The sequence below is a fragment of the Phyllostomus hastatus genome, unplaced genomic scaffold (genome assembly GCF_019186645.2).
Source record: "Phyllostomus hastatus isolate PE091 unplaced genomic scaffold, TTU_PhHast_1.1 phas_scaffold_93, whole genome shotgun sequence".
NCBI lineage: Eukaryota > Metazoa > Chordata > Mammalia > Chiroptera > Phyllostomidae > Phyllostomus > Phyllostomus hastatus.
In genome coordinates this window covers 28,693,127-28,716,973 of record NW_025334042.1, presented here as the reverse complement: position 1 = coordinate 28,716,973, position 23,847 = coordinate 28,693,127, and the positions used below count along the sequence as shown (strand labels likewise).

At 35.2% G+C, this 23,847-nt stretch overlaps 1 protein-coding gene across 3 annotated transcripts in view; it reads left to right on the top strand.

Moving 5' to 3' along the window:
* CNTN1 (contactin 1) overlaps nt 1-23,847 on the top strand; it is a 320,158-nt gene that overhangs the window by 227,490 nt on the left and 68,821 nt on the right. For 2 of the 3 annotated variants that reach the window (XM_045829319.1, XM_045829320.1), the window contains one exon: nt 9,223-9,343. In XM_045829319.1, coding sequence (XP_045685275.1) covers nt 9,223-9,343 — 121 coding nt within the window. Of the gene's footprint in view, nt 1-9,222; nt 9,344-19,894; nt 22,552-23,847 lie in introns of those variants that run through there. The other variant, XM_045829321.1, reaches the window with a different exon arrangement.

Sequence of the window (23,847 nt, the reverse complement as noted above, 5' to 3'; positions counted from 1 at the left end):
AAATGTCCTGTAATGCCCAGGACAGTCCCCACGACAGAGAATTATCTGGTCCAAACAGTCAAAAGTGCCAAGGTTGAGAAACGCTGCTCTAAAGGGAGATTTGAAAAAAGAGACTTGGAAATAATAAATGGATTGGCCACGGAAAGGTTGTAAGCCTAATGTATTAGAAACAGAGAAGTTCTATTATCCCGAGCAGATGAGAGTGCTGAGGATGAAAAAAAAATTGTAAGAGGCTAAATCATTTTCCAAAATAGTATGAAGTAGAGGATAGAGTTCATGTGTTCTTTGAATTTAAGATCATATGTTTTGATGAGCAGAGGAAGGGAAAAGGATTTATGTAAAATGCGCATAGTCCCGACTCAGTTCCAACAAAGGCATTCTGCCTGTGGCCAAATCTATTCTCTGCTCTTATCAGTGATTAATCGGAAAAGAAGCAGAGAATCCTGGCATACCTCTCTGTTTTGGCATGTGTGTTGGAACATACAACTTTTCTGACCTTCCTTTTACTACCATAATAACCTTTACTTACACCTAACTATTGTCTTTTATTTGCTGTTTCCATCAGTAAATACAGAGGTAGGTATCTATGTTCACGGGATGTGCCTATACTTGGCTTAGCTTCTGCTTCTACTGTGGAGGCCATGTGAGCTAAAGTTACTCTGTAGCATAGCATTGCATAGTCTAGGTTTGAGTAAGCATTTGTTGGTGGTAATGCTAAGTGATGAATGGAATAAAGCACATATAGAAGCTGGTCTTTTTTCTGTGGACATGTATTGGCTTGGAGGAATCTCCAAAAATCCATCAAAAATTGAGGACCCATTTGTTGTACATAGAACTCCTTGCATACTTAAGCATTGCTGCAGTAATTATTCTGGCTTTTATGCTTGCGAAATACAGTAGGTATTTAAAATAAAAATAGGGGAAATAAGCATGTAAATGTTGGTGTCTTAGTAATTTTAATATTTTACATAGTGGGCTTTGATTTTTTAAATTTCTGATATAACACTAGCTCCTTTTTAGTTATGTTGGACGTAACTGTCTCCTGAAGTTTGGCTTCTTGTTCTTCAAGATACTGGTTGTCTTTCCATTCTTTAAATGTATGCTTATATATCATATATTTTATTAGTGTTTTCTAAGGAGTATTGCCCACCTAGGACATAGTTTTTATAAAGTAAATCTTGATTAGTAATAAGAAATATACTATTTCTCATTAGCTGTTGTGTTCAAAAAATTTTTTTCCAGTTTGTTTTTAAGAGCAGAACACTATCTAAAGATCTGGATTTTTGTTCTGGTTTTGCCATTGAAGAGTTATATGATCTTGGGCAAAACAGTTACTCTGGGCCTCAAGCTTCTCATCTCTCATATGAGGAAGCTAGGCTACATCAGAAGTTTTGAAAAACCTCAATAAGTAAGAAGGATGAATGTAAGGATGCTCTGATTAAGGAAAGCTGTGTGCACGTATGTGTGTGATATGTAGGAGACCACATAGTCAAAAGCCCTAATCACAGGGCTCCTTAGTCTTTCCTATAAAAAAAAAAACCCTCACTATTCTGATCTTTTCCTTCATTCAACCCAGTGGTCCATGAAGATCTTTAAACCCTGAGGCTAACAGGAGCCAATTTGAAAACCATTTGAATTAAATGACATCCAAGTTCTCTTTCAACTCTAAAACATAGGTTCTAAGTCCAAAGCTTTGATGTTTTTGTCCATCATTCAAAATGTTTCACAGAGACTTCAAGAAAAAATTTTTTTTGAGTTTTAATTTAAAATGAGCCAATTTATTAAAATTAGACTCTTCAGCCATCAAAACAGCCATATTTAGAGATGTTCAACATTCCCACTGGTTCTGTAATTACTGGGTAACTTCTTAGTAATTTTTCTCAACCACTTCCCTTATTTATGTAAATTTTTATACTTTCAATAACACTACTTCATTTTAATAAGTTTTTGTCATATACTTTTAAAATGTTTACATTTAATTTTAATGCTGATGTATTACTTAAAATAATGCTAACTTGAATGTTAGATAATATTAGGAAATTAGTGTTAATAATGTATAAAAATGGTTTTGTGATTATGTAAGAGAATAGCCTTATTTTTTTGGATGCTTATTGTTATGTTTTGAGGAATGAAGTACAATGGTATCAGTAATTTGTCTTTTAAGGGTTCGACAATAAGTAGATAGTAGATAGAGAAAAACCAAGGTAGAACTAGCTAGCTAAATAATTAGATAAAGCAAATATCACAAGAAGTTTACAATTATTGAATCTAATTGACTGGTATACAAGTAGCCATTGTACTATTCTATTTTCTTATGTTTGATCATATAAATGAAATAATTGCATATTGTATTCTTCCTGCTATGAGAAAGCATCCACTTTTACTTACCAAACTTAAATCCTACTGTTCAGTCCATAAAGCACTAGTTTGGCAAGAGCTTGACCTGGTGGAAATCAGGAACACATGTTCGTGATTGGGCCTTCCACCCACAGCTTAACTCAAAATCTCAAATTTCTTCTCTCTAAAATAGAAGTGACAAGAGTATCTCCCCAATAACTATGAATTAAGTCAGACAGTGTCTTACTTAATAAATTAGTAGTAGTGGTGGCAGTGGCAGTGGCAATAGTAGAATGAGTAGTAACAGTTTTAATAGTAGTAGCTGTAGCAGCTGGAACACCTGTCGTTTCTTGATGCCTGTAAGTGGAGGACTGTTGCCCCACCTTGAGCTCCCTTTACTTGCGTGGGAAGTAAGAGCCATGGTCCTGCAGCTACTGCTCTCCCTAGCATCCCCTTTCTTAAAGACTGGGGTGCATATTCAGTGCTTCCGCTCTGCAGCAGTTGTTTTGTTTTCCATTTTCATTGACACATTTGTGTTAGGATTTTGACAGATTAAGTCTCTGTGGCTGTAAATAATCCTATTGGTGTCCCATCTATCCCTGGTGAGCTTCCCTTACCAGTAATTTCAAGCAGGGTTCTTTGGAAAAGATAGTAGTGCTGGGGGAAATAGAAGGCAGCAGGGAAAGAGGAAAACCAAATTTGGGATGGTTTGGCTTCATAAAAGAAACCATAGGCATAAGTCCAGAGGATCCGAGCAGGATAGCACATTGTGGACCTCGCTCATTCACAGGGTCACCAGGAACCACAGCCGGCTCAATGGTTCATAACACACATTAGTAGCAGCAGCGGTATCCTATGGACAGCAATAGCAATAGTGGTAGTAATGGTTATAGGTATAGTAGTATTCCATCCTCATCTCTAAAATATGGTTAAACATAGTCCACATCATATAGGGCTGCTAAAAGCAAGTGCATTTGCACATGTAAAGCATTTATTATGGTGTCTGACACCTAGAAACCCTTTGCTAAATATTTGCTATTAGTCATGTTAGTGATAGTGGTGTTAAAGTTTGCACAGTTGCATATGATGTATTTGCTATAGTTATTTTTTCTTAACCTAACAATTCAAAAGTAAAAAAGAAAAATTTTTTCTTTTTCATGAATGTAGCATGGATTATACATATATAATGTATATGCTTATAAGTTTCTGGACTGCTCTCCTGAAAAGATATGCTCTCCTCCTGCCTTGAGCATCTATGCCTTCTTTCCAAACTTCAGCAGAACAAAGGCGATGTTTTCGTTGCTGTGGAGCCGGCATGAGCTCATGCTCTGCTAGCCCACGTGTGTACCTTATCTGAACCGCATTTCCTGTTCATTGTGATTAATTCAATTGTTAATCCAATTTAGCGATTCAGATTCATTCATACAGCAGGAATGATTTTGCAGAGGTAGTTCATGGCAGAAGGAGGAGGGAAGATATGGACACTTATATTTTGGAAATCTTTTTATTTAAATTTGGAAAATTTCTAAGCGGTAAGCCACATATACACTTTGGAATATCCCTGAGCGGCGCTATCACAATTTCCAGTATGTGATTCAACTACCCTCACATGAAGGGAAGCATTTTGTAATGCAGCCAAGCTGCGGTTTTTAGTGAAAAATATAGAGAGCATTCGTATCTAATTTGTGGCTAGAATGTGCTGAGGTCCATGTTCTTTACTTGCTTTGTAAGCTTTCTGTTGACCACTGAGAACTTCAGCTTCTCTTGAGGTATGAAAAGTGCTAGTACCATTTATAAAAACTTCAGGAAAGCTTTTATACATACACTACTCTATTGGAAGTGATGCACTGTGTTCGTCCTTTGCTTTCCTTCTGAGAAATTTCAGTGTCACCTTCACCAAATATAGAGCAAATCAGAATAAATGTTAAGGTTGCTTATTAACACTTTATGTAAGTAGGCCTATCATTACAGACCCAAGTCTCAATGTTTGAAAAAAAGAGTTGACTTTTGAAATGATCTGAACATTAAACTTTTAGGATAGTTTAATTAAGAGTTTTAGAAAATTTATTCTGAAGATTCAATAGGTATAAATTCAATATAATATTAAACATAAAACTGTGTTTTTAATTACATGTGAAAAGTATAAAAATGATCCCATTATTTATCTCAGAATAAAATAAGTAAAGACTAATATGTTTCAGACTAAGAGTCTGGGGAAAAAAAGACCAATTTCACAATGAAAAGAAGTATTAGGTATACAGTACCTCAAAATTTTACAAAAGGCAATTACATGGCCACAATTATTTTAAAATTTATATATTTTTCTACTCTCAATTTCTTTATTTTAAAATTAAATAAAAATATTTTTAATTTTGAAAGTATTTTATTTTTTAAATTTCAATCTAATCACATGGCTCACTGAAATAGTAGGACTTTAATATTAGGATTATCTTACTTTCAGATGAAGCAAACAGAGTAGTAAGTTCACATAATGAAAGTATATAATAGAACTAAGTGCTTTTATTTTTATGCAAACATTCTTTTCCAAATATAACTATTACCATGTATCATAATAATTTTAAAAGATTTTACTTAATATCTTTTTATTAATGAATATTTAGTGTCAAAGTACAGTGCTATTAAGGATGTCAAAGCACATTAAAGCAGTCTACTGTACAAATATGTAGTGTTTAAACCATTTTATTTTACCATGATTACATTTTTCCACCAGAAAATTACACAGAAATGTGCCAATTAGTCTTCAGAAAAATTGTCTTTCTCACAATTTTTCTTTTTCTCAAATTTTTTTTAAATAAGAATTATAAATAATAAAATAATGTATGTTCTGGCTATTCTATTAGAAGAATCCTATTTAGTATGGCATGAGGACTTGGGCCAACTACAAAATTGGGCACAGTCCCCAAGATCATCTTTACTTCTGAAACCAACTACAAGCTCTGAGAGTTGCCAAAACCAGTCTCAGGTTTGATTTGCTGGAAGGAGTTCACAGAACTCCCTGAAAACTATTATACTTATGGTTACAGTATTTTACAGGAAAAGCATACAAATTAAAATCAGCCTAGGGAGGAAGTGCCCAAGGCAGAGTCCAGAAGTATCGGACACAGAACTTTCATTGTTCTCTCCTCATAGAGTTAAGATGCATTACTCTATCTGCTTTGGTATATAGCAATAAACATAGAGTATTGCCAAAACTTACCTGAGCCGTGGCGTCTAGAGATTTTTATGGGGGCTAATCACATAAGCATAACTGATTGACTGCCTAAACAGTTAATCTCATCCTCTAGGTTGACTGATATCCCATGACCCAAAACCCCTATTCTGAGTCCCAATGTTGGTCTCTCTGGCATAGCAACCCCTACTGTAAAACTATACAGGTGTGGCTAACTCCTAACCTAAATCACATTGTTAGGCCCAACATACTCAGGTAAAGAAAGACACATAGGTTACCTTTCGGTAGCTGAGGACAAAGAGCAGGCCTGTCTTTGGAAAAGCTAACTTCTTTATAAAACATACAGGTCAGACAAATGGGTTTCCATTTTTTAAATTATGTTGACTGCATTCTTCTCTCCATAAATTTGCACATCATTCCTAAAATGTTTATATTTCTTCATAGAATTGGTATATAAATAATTTGAAATATGTTATTAATGGGTCATTGATCTCATGTATATGAGTAGCAATAATTGTTCTCAATTCAGCTATTTTAATTAATAACATTATCATCTTACCTGAAAAAATCACATGAGATTACTAAAAGAACTTAATGAAAATATTTTAGGTAATAGGTAATTATTAATTAATTTATGCAATATTTATTTGTTGAATTCCTCCTGTATATCACATATTTCAGTAAGTTATTTATACATAATAATAAGATCTAGTCCCTCCCTCAAGGAATTGCAGTCTAGTCAAAAAAATGAACAACTAAACAATTATAGTAGAAAGGGATAGTTGCAATGAACACATATAGAGGGCAATGCCTAACCCATACCTTGGATTCCAGAGAAGAAAGAGGCAGCTACACTGTGGCTTGAAGTTAGCTAAGTGGTAGAAGTGGAAGGCACAGGAGTCCAGGCAATGCAAGTGAGATGTACAAAGATCTGCAGGAAAGAGAGTAAATAAAGTCTAAATTGTCTACAGAGGCTAGGGCCTAGGAGTTTGATGAGGAGATAATCAGAGGAGGTAGCAAGAGTGTATACTTCATGCTGACACCAAAATAAGTCTCATTATGTGCTTATGAAATGTAATTGTTACAGGCTATACGAACTTGCTAAGCTAATTCTGCTTGTAGCTGGAGTGAACATATGTTATTTTAAGAGCAGATGTCAGCCACACCAACACTTGTTGGTTGATTTATTGATGATGGTGATTCTGCCAGGTGTGTGGTGGTATCTCACTGTGATTTTAATTTACATCTCTCTGATGATTAGTAATGTTGAGCTTCTTTTCATATGGCTATTGGCCATCTGTATGTCCTTTTTGGAGAAGTGTCCATGTCTGTGCAGGTCCTTTGCCCCTTTCTTAATTCAATTGTTTGTTTTTATGGTGTTGATTTCTATAAATTCCTTGTTAATTTGGATAGTAAGACTTATCAAGTGTATTGGTAAATATGGAGTTACCTCAAAAAATTAAAAATGGAATTACCTTATGACCCAGTGATTCCACTTCTGGGAATATATCCGAAGAAATTCTTAAAACACTAATTTGAGGGAATATATGCACTCCTATGTTCATCACAGCATTATTTACAATAGCCAGGATTTGGAAGCAGCCCAAGTGCCCTCAGTAGATGAGTGAATAAAAAAGCTCTGGTACCTTTACACAATGGAATACTACTCACCTATAAAAAGAAGATCATCCCTTTTGTGACAGCATGAATGGACCTGGCGATTATTACGCTAAGTAAAATAAGCTAGTCAGAGAAAGACAAGTACTATATGATTTCACTCAAATGTGGAATATAATGAACAAAATAAACTAACAAACAAAATAAAAACAGACTCATAGATTCAGAGAACAGACTGACAGCTATCAGAGGGAAAGGGTATTGAGAGCTGGATGAAAAAAGTGAAAGGATTAAGAAAAGACTCACAGACACAGCTAATAGTATGGTGGTTATAAGAGGGAAACTGGGGTAGGGGAGATGAAGGGTGAAAAAAGGATAAATAGAGATGACTTAGGATGGCCAACACACAATATGATATACAGATGATATAGAATACCTGAACACTATATAATTTTATTAACCAATATAACCCCAATACATTTATTTAAAAAAAGCAGATATCAGAATACTTGAGAAGCAAATTGACTAGTTCATTCAAACAATGTATATTTAGTGTTGTTATGTTCCCGGCACTGTCCCGGTTCCTGTGGATACAGCGTGCACAGCTGTACACGGACATAACATAGGGACAGAGCACTGAATACAACAGGCACGTTTCCCCCTCCAGTAAACTTACAGCTTTCCACAGAGACAGACTTTAGTCATATAACTGTACACAGATTTCATTGCAATTGAGACATATAATATAAATTAGGTAAAATGTGTTATGACAAAATATAACGAGAGAAAATAGAAAGCCTTGCTTGAAAAATGACTTCAGCTGGTATTGGTGGAGAGATGGTGGTAAGAGAGTGGGGTATTGGGGGTTACAGTTCAGAGGAGGAAACATCATGGAAAATCAGAGACTAGAGGGACTGAGACACACTTAAGTCCTAAAAAGGGAATATTCTTTTGGAAAACAGAGTGCAGGTGAAATGGTGGGATTAGGTGAGGTGGAGTATTGGACAGAATGCACAGAATGGAATCAGGTTAGTCATTGTAACACTTTTATTCTAGGAAGGGGACATATTCTAGAGGTTTCAGGTTGTTTTTTACGGAGCAGGGTGACTGGTCATTATTGCCTTTTTAAAAGGTAACTGAATGACAAGTGGAGAAGAGAGTTGAACAGGGGTGGAAATCATGACAAAATGGGATACAGTACTTCAGGGGGAAAGGTTGGGAGCTTGGCGAAGGGCTGAGGCAGTAGCGATGAAAAGAAATAGGTAAATTCCAGTATGTATGTAGGTATCTAAGGAAGCTGAAGAAGAGACAGGGTTGAGAATGACCTCAAAGTCTGTGAAAAGTGAGTTGTCATAGGTGTCTAGAAAAGTTAAGTGTTTGGGGAAGGAAGGTCAAATGTTATTAGAAGTGAAATAAAATAAGTTGAAGAAATGGGAACCAGATTAAAAACAGATTGAGGAGTAAGAGGTAAAGAAATAGAAAAAACTAAAAAGAGAAAGTAAGGTTTTGAAATAAGTAATGTCAGAATCCAAGCAACCATCAAAGAATTAAGCAGCTTAATATAAGGAATAAGAATAATTCTTTGTCCCAGGGACAGAGGAGAAAAACAGAGAAGTAAGAGATGGGGGTGAGTGTGGCATGGGCACCAGTGAGAAGGCAGAGCACTGGGAGAGGTAAAAGGTCACTGAGAAATCCCTCTAAAAATATAATCAGTAGGAATTTTTAAGACTAGAACTGTGATGTGGATGATAATACTTGGTGTTGATGTGCCCTACCTTGTGGGATACAACCAGTTCCTTCACCTTCAATTGTTCAGTATCGCCCTCTGCTAGTAAAAATAACAACATGTTAAAGATAGGAGGGCTAAAATGTCCCTTAAGTGGTTCCCTCCCTTCATTTTTCACTTGAGAAAGCCCAATGCTTAGGTAACCTAAGCAAAGACACGTGGTGAGCATATCTACAATGGACGCCTTTTGCACGGTGTTCATTTTGTTAGGGAAAAACGTGCTTCTTGGATCCTCAGTGCCATATAATTGGTGAAGCTGTATTGATTTGAATGGTGCTGCTCCTGTTCACAGCTGGATGCCAATGGGGAGCTGCTCATCCGAAACGCCCAGCTGAAGCATGCCGGCAGGTACACATGCACTGCGCAGACCATCGTGGACAATTCCTCAGCTTCGGCCGACCTCGTCGTGCGAGGTGAGAGTTCTGGCATTCTGAAAGGTTGAAAACCAGAGTTATTTCCCTTGCATAAGTATGTATAATCTTCTGGTAACTCTGGCCCCCATTCTTACATATTCTGAGTCTTGATCCTTGAGAACAGCTTTTCACTCATGTCTAAGAATAATTTATGCCAGACAAGTAGTAAACAACACTGATTTTGTTTATTTTTCTAACTACGTATCTTCTAGAAATGTATACCACAACCTCCTACCAAACGTTTGTGCTTGTAACCTTAGTACTTACCAGAAGTTCTCAGTTCCTGCTAACACTTTTTGTGTGTTAAGTATAGTGTTGTTTCTTTCTTTATTTTCTATGGGGGAAGTATACTGGTGCCAAATGTTACATATTGATTACTATCATGGAACAAAAAGTGAATTTATACATGTGTCATGTTTCTATTTTTTGCTTGTTTTCAGACTTGTGCTTTTGTTCTTATAAATCATTGAGAATGTGCTGGACACACACTCGTTGACAATACAACCTTTATAGCCCTTTTGTTACCGACTACTGTATAGATGTGGGGCCACCCCAGAACACGCTTTATCTTTTCAAAAATCATTCTGTGGCTCTTCACTCGCTACCTGCAGAATGAAGACTATGCCTTTTGACTAAGTATCCAAGAAGTTCCATGGGTTGACCTCAGCCATAAGCCTTAATCTCTCACTATTCCTCATAACCAACTCCCCTGTCCAACTAGTCCACAAAAATACCCTAGCATTTCTACCTCTCTTCCTCGCTTCACAGCATTCTTTCCAGGTCCTGTTTTCATTGCTCACTGTTCAAACCTTATCTGTCCTTCAAGGTTTGATGCAAGTATTAACAAATTCGTAAGTTCTTTCTGAATGTCCCAAATACAGCCCCTCCCTTCTAAACCCTCACAACAATAACTACTTCTCTAGTGTTTTGTATCAGTCTGTGTATGTCAGTTATCTCTCTACTGTCATGTAATTTGCATATTCATTTTTATTAATATTTAGTGAGCTGCTGAATTCTGTTGCAGTGTTTCATAGCTCTCTTTTACTCTCTTTGCCTGCTTTTTTATTAGAAAAATATTCTATTTTTCTGCATTTCGCCTAATAGAAATATTTATTGACCATTATTTAACACATTTCAATCCATTTTTTTGTACCAACAAGTAAAATGAAAACTGTGGTTTCTTTGTCGTATTTTCCCTTCCAGATATAGATTGATATAATTTCACTCAATCTCGTGTGCCTCCTGCACTTCCCTCTAGAGCACAGGTGGCAAACACAAGGCCCGAGGGCCGAATGCACCACTCCATCTTGTTTTTTCCAGTCCAGCACCTTGTTTCTACCTGGTGGCAGTGCTGAGCTCTTGTTTAACTGTTAAGGATTAGTTACAATTACACAGTCCTAAAATTACATTCGGCCCTTTGAAGGCAACCATGAGGCCAATGTGGCCCCCAGTGAAGATGAGTTTGACACCCCTGCTCTAGAGCAATGATAATATGGAGTCCCCATGACATCACATTGGGAAAATGCTGAAAAGCCTTTTATTCTAGTTAAATATGTTCTCCAATAGAATGATAGGCAGGCAGGCTGAAATTTCTTTATCCAAATGAACTTAGACATTCATTTCATATGGCACTTATTTGAATATTAATAAAACTCCAAGGCTACAAAATACTAAATCAAAGAAAGTTTATTTAGGTTTAGTATTTCTATCAAGAGCATTTTGTTATCTGGGTCATCTGTTGTCTTCAAGAGTTAATAAGGAGAGAAACTAGTTTACTGGTTTTTCTAGTTAGACCACTTTGCTGTTAGCTATTTCCAGCAATAGCCTGTGTGTGTATTTAATTGCAATTGTTTCTCTGTGTACAGGGTGGGGCAAAAGCAGGTTATAGTTATGAGTATGTAAACCACATAGTTTATTCTTGTATTATTATTTATTAATTATTGTATTATTTTATATGAAAAATGGAAAACCTCCTCTTGCCTCTCCCTGTATTAAATGAATTTGCATAATATTGCAATAGTGGTTATGTGAGAATACATGTACCTCAGTGTCTCCACACAGTAATTACATTAATAGTAAACTCCCAATTTTTAGAAGGAAGAAGTTGTACAGATATAATCTATAATTAGATAATCATCATAATGTATATTTTACACAGCATAATGTGTATTATCAATTCAACAAAATAAAGCTATAGCTGGTATTATACAAGAATATAAATTTTTCTCTTTCTCTAAAGCCTTTAGTCTCAAGAAAAATACACTAAAGCAGTGGAACCTAACAAGTGCACTCAACAGAAATACAATACAGCATTTTAAGTCCTTGCACTATAGCATGATGTTAATAAAACTATATGACTAGAGGAGAAGTAATTGCTTAGCATTTTATTTAATTTTTATTTTAATTTTTTTGAGATCTAATTGGCTTTATTAAGCAATTCATGAATTGGGCAGCATCCCATCTAGCAACTAGAAGAGTACTCCCTGCTTAGCATTTTAAAAGGCAGCAGAATCATAATTATTCTAAAAACCTGATTTCTAATAATATAAAATATGTTCATTTCATATCAAGAGACATTTGCAATTAAAATAGTAAAACTCATTTCTGCACAATTTGTGTTAAAATGTTCATAAACTATACCTTCGAATATGCTTTATATATTTAAATCATGGGATATAAAGTTAGTTTATTACTTCTAATAATGCTGAGTAATATACAAGAAGACCTATTGCCTTAAGTAAGAGTATTATTGGACCATATCCACTTAATTACATGTCTTTTTATCTCATCCAGGATATTATAACACACAGTCCCTGGACAAACATCAAGGGGCTCATGGACTTCCTGAAATCGTATATAAAATCTCAAGTATATGTGCATTTTCTTAGGAAGAGTATTATAAATTTCACTGGATTGTTATAGCAATGGTCACAATCATGTTGTGGCATTAATTTAAAATAATATTGTATCAGTGAAAGAGGTAATTCCAGAATCAAGCTTTTATAACATATGTGTATATAATACAGCCAAAGGAATGTATAAGTCAAACAACTATTAATTGCTTAATATTTAAATAACCTTCATGTTTTAAAACTCTTCCTAGTTTTCAAAAAAGAACCAGCTATAGGACTTCAAATATTTTGAAACTTCTCATGTAAAAATCCAACTTAAGAAGATTGATATAAATTTTCTCTTTTGGTGTTTTAATGAATATTTTACTTCTTAGGTCCCATAAATATATATTTCACATTGTTAAATCAAGTAAATTCAATGCATATGAACAGCTCTGTATGGATGTTCTGTAGCAAAAGCTCTTCCTGGAGACTTAAAGCTCTTCAGCTAAAAAAGTATCTTTTAGTGGGAAAGGTTTTTCAAGGTTTATTCAGCAGCATTGTGGGAACATTTATGCAATGTGCCAAATCTAAATTCTCTTTCATGAGTGCACTTTTGGACAGCATTCAAAAATGGACCATAAAATTAGGCCACAAAAGCAAGAAATTAGGCATTGACCTTCATATTTTACATTTTCCCATGGCATTTCTGCTTTATTATAAATATCCTTGGCAATGCTGTCGGCTTTTAGGAAGATCTTCCTGATAGTGGCTGAGCATAACTTTTGCCATTGAAATTGCCAAAACAGCAAATGCAATCGTGATTATAATTTTCAGATTCCACTTTTACATCTCATATGTATCTGTAGACATCTTAGTAAACAACATTTTATAATGCAAGGCTGAAATTTAAAAACAAAAGAAGAAAAAACTTTCACTAAAACATTTGGTCCCAGTCTCAATATACGCTATATAAATATATATGCTAATATATGCTAATATATGCTACATAAAATCTGGAAGTTTTTAAAGTAACTGAAGTTAAAGTGGATAATATAAAAATTGTATAAATCATTGTGTCTTCAAATCAAGTTTATATATTTATATTGTTATATTAGAAACTTATACTATTTTATGTAGATTTTTATTTAAATGGGAACATTGTGTTTCTGTAAAACTTCCCACTTTATTTCTAAAGCCACAATACAGTTACAGAGTGAAAATGTATATAAGTTAGATATCATCTTTATTTGATGTAATCCACTGAACTTTTTATTACTTGGCCTAATGACATGGTTACCAGATTCTTTCTCAAGGAGGTCATTTTGGTTGATGACTAACCCACTTTTAAATCCTGTATTGGAGAAGTTAAGGTAACATAGCCAAATAAGTAACCTAGTGGAAGCTGTCAATATACATTTTACTCTAAATAGCATTGCTATATTTTAATCACCATAATGGTGGACTAATGATTTTTCTTACAGAAAATTCTCTTGAGGACTTATTACTCCCAGCTGTTCCATATTAGCAGCGTTCATATCCCAGTCAACTCTCTGCACTGTCCAGGCAAAAATATTTTTGAATCATTTATTTGGAGATGTTGTTTCAGATTAATTAATACTCCTTCTTTAAAAAAGTAAAATAAACTTATTCTTTGTCTAAGATAAAAAGGGTTCCAATGATTCTGTTATTGGCAAAGCGTGCAATAATTACATCTTTTCCCTTCCAACTTCCTTAGAGTGGCTATATAAAATCTCTGTAGTTATGTTCAAATTTGAATGTGCAAATTTAAATATAAATTGGTCATAGGAGTCATCTAACAATTCTCACCCTTTTATTTTACAAAATTTGAACTCTGGGAGAAAGAGACTTGCCTTGTGTTACCCATCTACTTTGTGACCATTGTCTTGGAACCGAATCTATAGTAGTTTTCTCATTGTAATAGGCTTCTTCCAGATAGTATGAATACATAAAATCTATGGTTAAGTATTAGCTAAAACTTCTATAGCTAATACTGTAAAACTTAGAACTTTCTGTAGTTAATTTGGTGTGGTCGAGAAAGATTGCCAAGTCCATCCTAGAGAGTCACTGGTTGTAGCTTCTGCCCTTTCCCCTTTTCCTTTCCATTGTCGGGCACGTGCTAATAAATAGTAGTTTAATTTTTAAAACATTATGGTAAAAGATAGGGCAAAAACCACACATTTAAAAAAGTTAAATTTCTAACTTTTGGACTGTTTAATGTTCTGTTTGTGTGGGTAATTCAAGGTGAAAGCAACAGGACCGGGAGTCTGCCATCAGGTTAAAAGTTTGTGAAACTCTTGGTGCTAAGTCAGGACTTAGATTTCTGTGGTATCTGGCTTAAATATTCACATTGTGTTCAAGAATTCCTGTGTATATTGAAATTATTATTAAATAATCAGATGTGTGTTTATATCCAAAATTATTATTAAAGCATGACATGTGTAAATTCATCCAAAATGAGTTTTAAATGAATCAGTTCAATCATTATAAGATTTGGAAGAACAGACAAAAAGGTTTTGTGTAGGCAGGCATACAAGTACACAAACACGTAGCCACCCCCTGATACACGCATATATACACACACACACATACACGTGTGTACACACACACTCATGTAAAGAGGTCCAGCAAAAGAGACTCAGTACAGGAAGAAAGATGTGTCCAGATCATCATAGTCAAATCAAAGAGAATAGTTGAGGTAGTTTTTCAAGTATTTAGGTCAGAAAAACACACATTTACCTCAGATACTTGGATAATTGCCTCTGCTTTCCACTTGCTTTGGCCAAGAAAGCTTGCCACAGAGACAGACGAAAGATTCCATCTCATCAGCCCTTGCGGGAAGACGGCCCTCGCTGCCCACACTGGCTGCAACAATGACGGCCGGGGCGCCACCCGGGCCCCAGCTGGCCCTGAGCCGCAGCGATGCGTCCGTCAATAACGAAGCCTACCCAGATATTAAGCATTCTCCTTTCCATTGAGAATCAACAAATTCAAACTACCAGAGGCCATTTCTCCATGACTGTTAAACATGAAAGCTGAAATATGAGCTGAAATGTGTGTGTGTTTATAATAAATGCAGAAGTTAGAAGGTAACTTGATTGTGTCAGAGTTAAAATTTATTAGTAGTTTTATTTTTGAAAGCTTTAGTAAATGTCGCAGCTTTCCCAATTTCTACTGAGGTTAAAAAGTACATCAATGATTTGAAATTCTTTTTCTCAATATAAGTTCAATATAAATTTATATAAATTTGAGGAAATTTTCAAATATATCAACAAAGTGTGTAATTCATTCAGAATGAGTCATGCTTATTTAAGCTTTAAGATGGATCTTGAAAATGGTCTAGTTTAACACTCCATTTTATAAATTCAAAAATTAAAACAACAGCCTGAGGGTTATAAACCAGTAGAGGACACTAGGAAACATACAGAAATACAAATTTAGATTACTCTCCTTTTTCCTCACTGGATAACATGAGAGAAGTTTCCTTAGAGGATTTCATGCCCTTTTCCATGAATTGCTCCTGAGTCTGGGTCTTGTAATCAAACTGGGCAGCTCTTGACAAACTGGAATCTATTCATTGTTGTATACTTGGTCCATATCTGTGGCTCCCTGAAAAAATAACCAGCAGACTTGCCATTCCCACTCCACCTCCGGGAGAGAAAGCCCGCAAGCTTCTCAGGACCCAGTAGACATGCCTGCTTTCGGGAGCCCCATTCTAGCCTTCTCTCACAGGCTTCGCACACACCAGTGTGCACTGACCAGACAAACACACCAAATCAAGCTGACAATTATGCTAATTACGTCAAATTACAAGAGCACTACAGAAAATCAGCGATATCCAAAAGCCTTTATTTGCCTGAATAAATGGCAATTAGTTCATATTTTTTAAATAGTTTCAATTTTCATCAGCAAAATATGTTTGCAACTCCAATCTTTATGGTGTGAAAAGATGTTATGACTATAAAATAAAAATAAATATAACTATGTAATTCAATATGTAACATGGCAACAAAATGTTATAATTACACAGTCTACATTAAAATAAAAATTATATACTATGTATCATATTTATTATGCTTGTATTACAGGATGTGGCAAAAGTAAGTTTATGGTTGTTTGTATAGAAAATAATACAATAATTAATAAATAATAATACAAGTATGAACTCTGTTTCTCATACAATTGTCACCTTACTTTTGCCCTACTCTGTATATAGGGATGTACAATATTTATTAGAGGCTTATTAACTATCAGGCACTATTTGAAGAGATAGCTACCATTATTATCTTCATTTTACACCTGAGGAAATTGAGTCCCAAAAAAGCTAAGTTACCTGCCCAAGGTCATAGAGCCACCAAGTAGAAAAGCAAGATTTGCATTCAGGAGATCTGACTTCAGATACCACACCCAACCTACTGCTGTAATTTAATATAACCAAAGACTAGTTCAGATATATTTAATTGGATAAAATAATCTATATGGAAAAATTAAAATGTAGGCCTTTGTGGGGGGTAAGATATATTTATTCTATAGAGTCACTGATGGAGATTTTGCAAGTTTATTTTTTCCCTTGATATATTTATGGCTGATTTCACAATAAGGGTTGTGAAAGGGGAAGCTATAGTAATTTTGAAAATATTTTTTCTACTAGTCAACATCATACAATTATAATTACAATAGCAAAAACAGTAAATAAATTATAATAGATGATTTTAAAGTTTGATTTTATAATGTGCTCTCTGGCCTTAAAAATAATCCATTCAGAATGGTTAAATGTCTCAGGTTATAATAGATATGTCTACACACCATTCATATATATTTTATCGTATCATCCTTACAGGAAATAGTGGAAGGACTGGTAATCCCTACTCATAGGCAAAGGAGTTTTTAAAAACAAAAAGAAAATATATCCTTTTTATCTCCCACATTATAAAGCCAGTTATGACCAGATAATAGTAATCCAAATTCACTGTATAAGCTACCTTTCCTTGCTCCCACTCCTTAAATTTAATTACCCCAATATAAAAGTCAGATTATATAGTTTTTATTATATATCTGTTTCACTATTGGTATATGATTTATTTTATAAAATTTATTTAGGTTTAGGCCCTGGCTGGCATAGCTCAGGGGATTGAGCACGGGCTACGAACCAAAGTGTCGCAGGTTCGATTCCCAGTCAGGGAACATGCCTGGGTTGCAGGCCATGACCCCCAGCAACCGCACATTGATGTTTCTCTCTCTCTCTATCTCCCTCCCATCCCTCTCTAAAAATAAATAAATAAAATCTTTAAAAATTTTTTTATTTAGGTTCATTTTATTAAACAAAAGAAGGCAAAAACACTTTACTTTATTACCAAAAAAGATTAACAAGAAAAGACTTAATAATATAAAATCACTTTCAAGTAAAATACTTTTCTTACACATGATTTTTATGGCATCTGCCATTTGAAGTCTCAGGAATATGCAATGACCACATCTCCCTGCTACCAGCCAACCCCATCAACCCAGCCCCCAGGAAATTGATTAGGTCACAAAATTTTTTAGCCCTAAGCAAATAAAAATGAAAGAAAATTAGAAGACTCTTACCCTCTAAGCCTATGGTCTATATAAGGAGTTTCAGAGAGGAAATGTTAGTCCCTTTGAATTCCTATCACATAGCTCCTCAAACTACTATCTTTCCTGGAATTAAGACATACTCAGTGAGAAAAAAAGAAATATCAGAAGGAGTCTACAACTGACTGTAGACCCTCCCTTGGTGTCCTACAAGGCCAGCAGTTTCGTGGTTGGCACCTTCCCCATTTCCTCCTGGAAGGTGACAGTGGGACCCTATACCGGGATCTCACCGATGACGGTGAGAGAGCAGGCCGTGTGTTATCCAAATATGACTTAGGACATCTCATTAGATCAGCCCAGCAGGGAGTTCTCAATCTTTTTTCTCTGCCACAGCTTTTTGACATTAGAATGCTTGCCTGAATGCATATTTGGCCATAAATCCTAAAGCTTTTATTTTGAAAAAGTCAAACTCCACCTTAATTTCTAATTGCCCAATGCTGGCCATCAGCAATGGTCACTCTGTGGATACTGAAGGAGGTGAGGGCGGTGACTGTGGTTCACCTGAGTTTCCCAGAGCATCACTGGAGGCTCCAACCCTTCATTTGAAAGTGCATTTGAACGCCAGTGAGTGCAAGTTAGCATATTACAGAGAAAGACTTGACTCCACTTCATTTTCACAAAAAATAATGCACAAACTTATGAATTTTAAATATTATTAGTAGCAAATGACTTGTGATACACCCTCACATGCCTGTCACCAAACAGTCTATGGTCCGTCATGCTGAAGAACACACTTCTGAGCAATAGCTCTCTGCAGTCTCACTGGCTCTCAACAACCAGCCCCTGGAGCCCCTCCACACATTCCTGAGAATTTCTCCGGGAGCAAAGGACTATGACTGACAGGAATGTGTTAAATCCATCTGTGGTTCAAATAGTTTGAATGACCATTATTTGATAGGTTCCTATGTAGGCTGGTAGCTACTCGAATTAACTCAAGAAATGGCCCTCCACTGTGGAGCCGTTTAGGGAGGCTCTCTGTGTGATTGTTCAGAGTCCCCTCTTTCCAGACTTAGCACCTCAGGTTGCAGATAAGCAAACTCTGGAATATAGCAAAAACTACCAAAATTTCATTTAAAAGTGGGGGAAAAGAATATATCTAATATTAGCAATTTTTGTGACCATCATACGGACTATATTTGCAACAAGCAGTCAGCAAAGACAAGTTTTCCTAGATACTTGTTCTACCATTTATATGACTATCACCAGGGACCACTAGCAGTTATTAAGTGGTCTAATTCTAATAATGAAGCTACCTTTAGTTATGGGTAGCTGAAAGAGGTGGGCAATCATCTTGTTAATTGCATGGTTTTCTATATAGAATATATTTATAATATTTATAATGACTGCATGCAGTCATTAAAAGATCTGTGTGGTGCAATGGAACAGGTATGGCTTTTAGCAAGAGACGAACATAGATTAGAAATCCACTTCACCCACTGAATAACCTGTAGACTAAGACTAGTCGGTTATCACTGCAGGCTTTATGTTCCATATTTATGAATGAGAATAATAATAGCTACAGTTCCCACATTGTCCATGGCATATTTTTATAAATATGTTCCTTTACTTCTTTCCCTTTAGCTAGTAATATATAGAGATATAAAAATAAATATAATATTATTTAAGAAATAAGTTTCCATGATATCCAACCCCAACCCCAATAAATTGGTTGAATTTATCAACCAATGAATTTTTAGATTCATTGATTAAATTCATCCTCAGTATTTTTGGCTTAGTCAGGCCTTCAAGTGATACACAAATGTTTTAACAGGTAGACTTGTACTATGTGGAGTGAAATTACAAAGGATCTAGGAGTTTTGGGTTTCGGGGCAGTGAGGAGGGGACTCTTATTCTTCAGAAAGTCAGTCACTATTTCTGAAGGAGACAGGTTTGATTAGGCCAAAGCTTGTCACATTCAGCCTTCTCTCTTTTGGACTCGCATCTCCAGTGTCTGGGAGATATTTTTCCTTGTTCATCATTTCAACTTACCCATCAAGGAAACATGACAAATCCCTGAAGCACATGGCTTCCTGCCCCTAACTGGGCATCCACACTCTCCCTTCAGCCTTGGTCTTTCCTCTTGCAGGTAAAAACAGAAAAGATGGAGAGAAAAACATGGTGGATCCTTTTCTCCCCGTCTGTGCGAGCCTGCCTCCAACCTGGTGATCGTTGACACTCACCATTTGTGTGAAAATCTTTTTTTTTTAATATATTATACTAGATTTTACTAATAACTCAATCTTGTAGCTTCTGCAGTTTCCCCACCCCCTAATCTAGTTCTTAGAGGATATTTTTCCTTTTGAAACTTCTAAACATACTTTGTGTAAAAAGATATTGAAAAACACAGTTATGCAGCTTCACTAATACTGAAACATTCCTGGTGAACTAACCCAGTGCATCATATAATAGCCAAGTAAAATTTTTGTGTTTTCCTGTCCTGTTTTTCTTTGAAATTACATATCTCAGAAATTAGTTCATTATTTGAAAAAAAAATATGAAGAAACTGGTGAATTAAAAATACAGGAGTACTGCCACTGAATGGGCTGTTTGATTTACCTAAGCAGGTAATGAGCGATGTTGTCACATTGACTAATGAGTCATCTTAATTAGGACATCAGCTAAGGGGCATTAACTCCAGTGGCCTTTGGTATCCTGATACCATACATACTCTTTGGCAAGAAAGGATAAAAAATAGCCGTAAACACCTGAAGACTGTTCGTGGCTCTGTAGGGTTTTTGGAATAATTCCTGGGGTTGGGAAGTGAAAATAGACAGCATATGGAGAAAATTATCTCAAAAGCAAGATTTAAGTGAAGATGAGTAAGTCATTAATAGCATGGATTCAAATTTAACTTGACTGACTCCTCCCATCAGCCTCCTTAGATCTTCTCATGTTAAGTAAAGTTGACACTCTTACCAGAAGGATTTGAACAGAAGTGAAGGATTAAAATTGAAGTAAATACAATTCTTTCTGGAACTGCTTAAATGTCATTGTTTGAAAATACTTTCATTTTTCCTCTTTGGTCAAAAAGACATGCTTAAAATTCTTGTTTCTTCACAAGAAATAATTTTTCTCTTTTTAAATGGGATTATGTTTAGGTATGGGGCATTATATGGATTTTTCATGTATTAACTCTAGCATTCCCATCTGTGGTTGAAAGAACTCTTAGGAAAGCTCTGATGAATATGGATATGACATATATATCCATATGATGTGAATAGTTTTTTAAAAAATAATTTATTAGTTATCTTAAAGTAATAAAGATCTCGAGATATTACCTATTTCTTTATTTTTAAGTTTTTTTTTACTTTCTAATTTCAATTGTTGTCACAGAAGGAATTATCTTAAAATTTAGACTAGAGATCCAGATCAATTGCATTTTCATGTTATTTAAAATTAATTTGAGGATCCTGTGTGTCTGCGAACATCATCGTGGAGGTGTGGTGCGTGAACCCCATTGTGGGCATTCCCTTATAATTGAAAGTATACAACCAAGAGCAGATGGAGATAGAGTTTGGGAAGAAATACATCTTAGAAAGGAAACCACCTAACAAGTGTGACTGGTTCCAAGAAAGGACGAGTCTTCTTGTTTAGATGAACTGCATCAACACTGATCAGAATCATACAGATTAATTTGTCTCGCTTAGCTTTGTTCTTATTTCTGTTCAGGATCAAAGTTCACTTTAATCAATGTTAGAGATTTAAAAAGTACCATGTTCTTATTAAATGTTAAAATATTTAATATTCAGCTTTATCTTAGCACAGTCTTGAACATTGATGAGACCACACCACTTGCATTTGTGTTGTATAACCTTATAATTACAACCATTGCTTTAATAATTCTTAAGGCAGGAATGAACCTGCTGTAATAAAGGGACTTTAACTGACATATTTTAGAAATGAAGAAACCCACTCTCCTAACATAACTAATGTTCTTTTATATTATTATTTTAAGATTATTTTCTTTTAGAAGGGAGGATAATTTGTTCTGAAAAGTTTTTTTTGTTTCCTTAACATTCAAACTTTTCCTTAAAATTTGCTATAGTAAAAATAAAAAATAAGCCACAGTATATTTGTATGTAGTGCTTTGCTTTGAATTATATATTGGGGAATTGCATGTGAAAAAAATGGCAACACCAACATGTCCTTGAGGCTTAACATCAAGGTTTAATTTAAAAGTGTGTGGTATGTGGAGTGAAGTCCCAATAAGACCAGTATGTTTTTGTGTCCAGTTCCAACTCTAGTTGTTTAGAAATCCAGTCAGAACTTAAGAGGGAGTAAGCACTGCCTAAGGATTGGTACCAACTCAGGTAATGATGGGGGGATTAGTAACAACCACTATGCCCCCTGTTTATTTCTGGAGGGTCTCTTTTCAAATCTTCTATCCTGTTTATTAGAAAATGAGCCTCCATTATTGATTGAAATCATCTGGTCAGCTAGTTTTTATGGTATGAATACTCATTTTGAACAACTTTTTTTTTTCTGGTTGCTTTTCCTCAAGTGTTTAAACTCTTTTTTCATTGAATATTACTATGTTCCTAAAGAGGAAATAACAAATTGATAAATAATTATATTTCTGCTTATTTTAACTTATGACTACATATGAATAAAAACTGGGTGGAAATCATATTTGTATTTTGTTCATATACAGATATTACTAAAAATACTAGTAAAATTCAGGAAAGATTAACAAATATCTTCTGGTGATCAGGAAAACCTCGGGTGTATTGAATATGAATATATAAATGGGTGATGTTATCTTTACTTATTTGTTTTTAAATGATTATTTTTGGTATAGTTATTGAAAAATTGGGCCCTGGCTGGTTTGGCTGAGTAGACTGAGTGCTGGCCCGTGAACCAAAGGGTCTCTAGTTCAATTCCCAGTCTGGGCACATGCCTGGGTTGCTGGCCAGGTTCCTCAGTGCAGGGCGCAGGAGAGGCAACCACACATCGATGTTTTTCTCCATCTCTTTCCCCCTCCCTTCCCCTCTGTCTAAAAACAAATAAAATATTTTTTAAAAATATTATTTAAAAAAAGAAAAGTTGGTCTCATAGTAAATTGGGTTCAAATCCTAGCCTTTACATTTACTTGCTGTGCGACTATGGTCATTTTACTTAATTCATCCCTGTCTCTGTTCACTCATCTGTAAAATAGGGAAAAGAATAGAGCTTATACCATAGAGTTATTGATAAGAATTATAAAAGATTTAGCAATGACTCCAATATAATAATGATAAAATATATCATTTTATTGACATGCACACTGTAAATTTCCTTTTTTGATTCACTAACATTTTGCATCATGTAAATTTTATGTTATGAATTCATACTAATTTAAAAATACAGACAAATCCAAGAGAACAACAGTATCAACATGTCAGCATTCAGGCGGTTCTTTGCATGTCTTTGGCAGACAGGTATATTTGGCTGCACAATCTGAATTTCAAATGGGCTTTTTCTCATTTTGGATTAGCTTGCCAGGAAACGCCGTCTCTTCTGACTGCGTGCTGCCACAGACTTACTGTGTGATTCTGGCAATAACCCTTCTGTCTTCAGTATTCTATGTAACATGTATATATATTGGCCTAAGTGAACTCAAAAGTGTGTGTGATCTATGTTGCATACTGAAATACTTCCATTATTTTCCCGTAGTCAATGATTTAATGGTAAAAACATTGAGAACCTAGGGGAATTTAGGGAAAGAGAATATGGATATGGCAAGTGAGACTTTGCACTGAACCTCAGATGACAGGGAACCATTCTGGTTTTTCCACAATCCTTCACTAGGTAAGAAAGTAACCAAAGCATGTTTCAGTAACTATAGACTCCTGTTGCCTGACTTTGAAGAACTGCAAGGTAGAAACCTGGCACTAACAATGACCTTGACAGACCATTAAGTGTTTCTCATGGGTGAGATTTTATGGAGATCTCTCAATCAACAGTCTCTGAGAGGTGGTGACAAGCAAGTGAGGTAGATTAAACTGTATTCATAAAATCTAAAAACAAAAAACATGCTTTAGGTGAATCTTTACTCCCCCC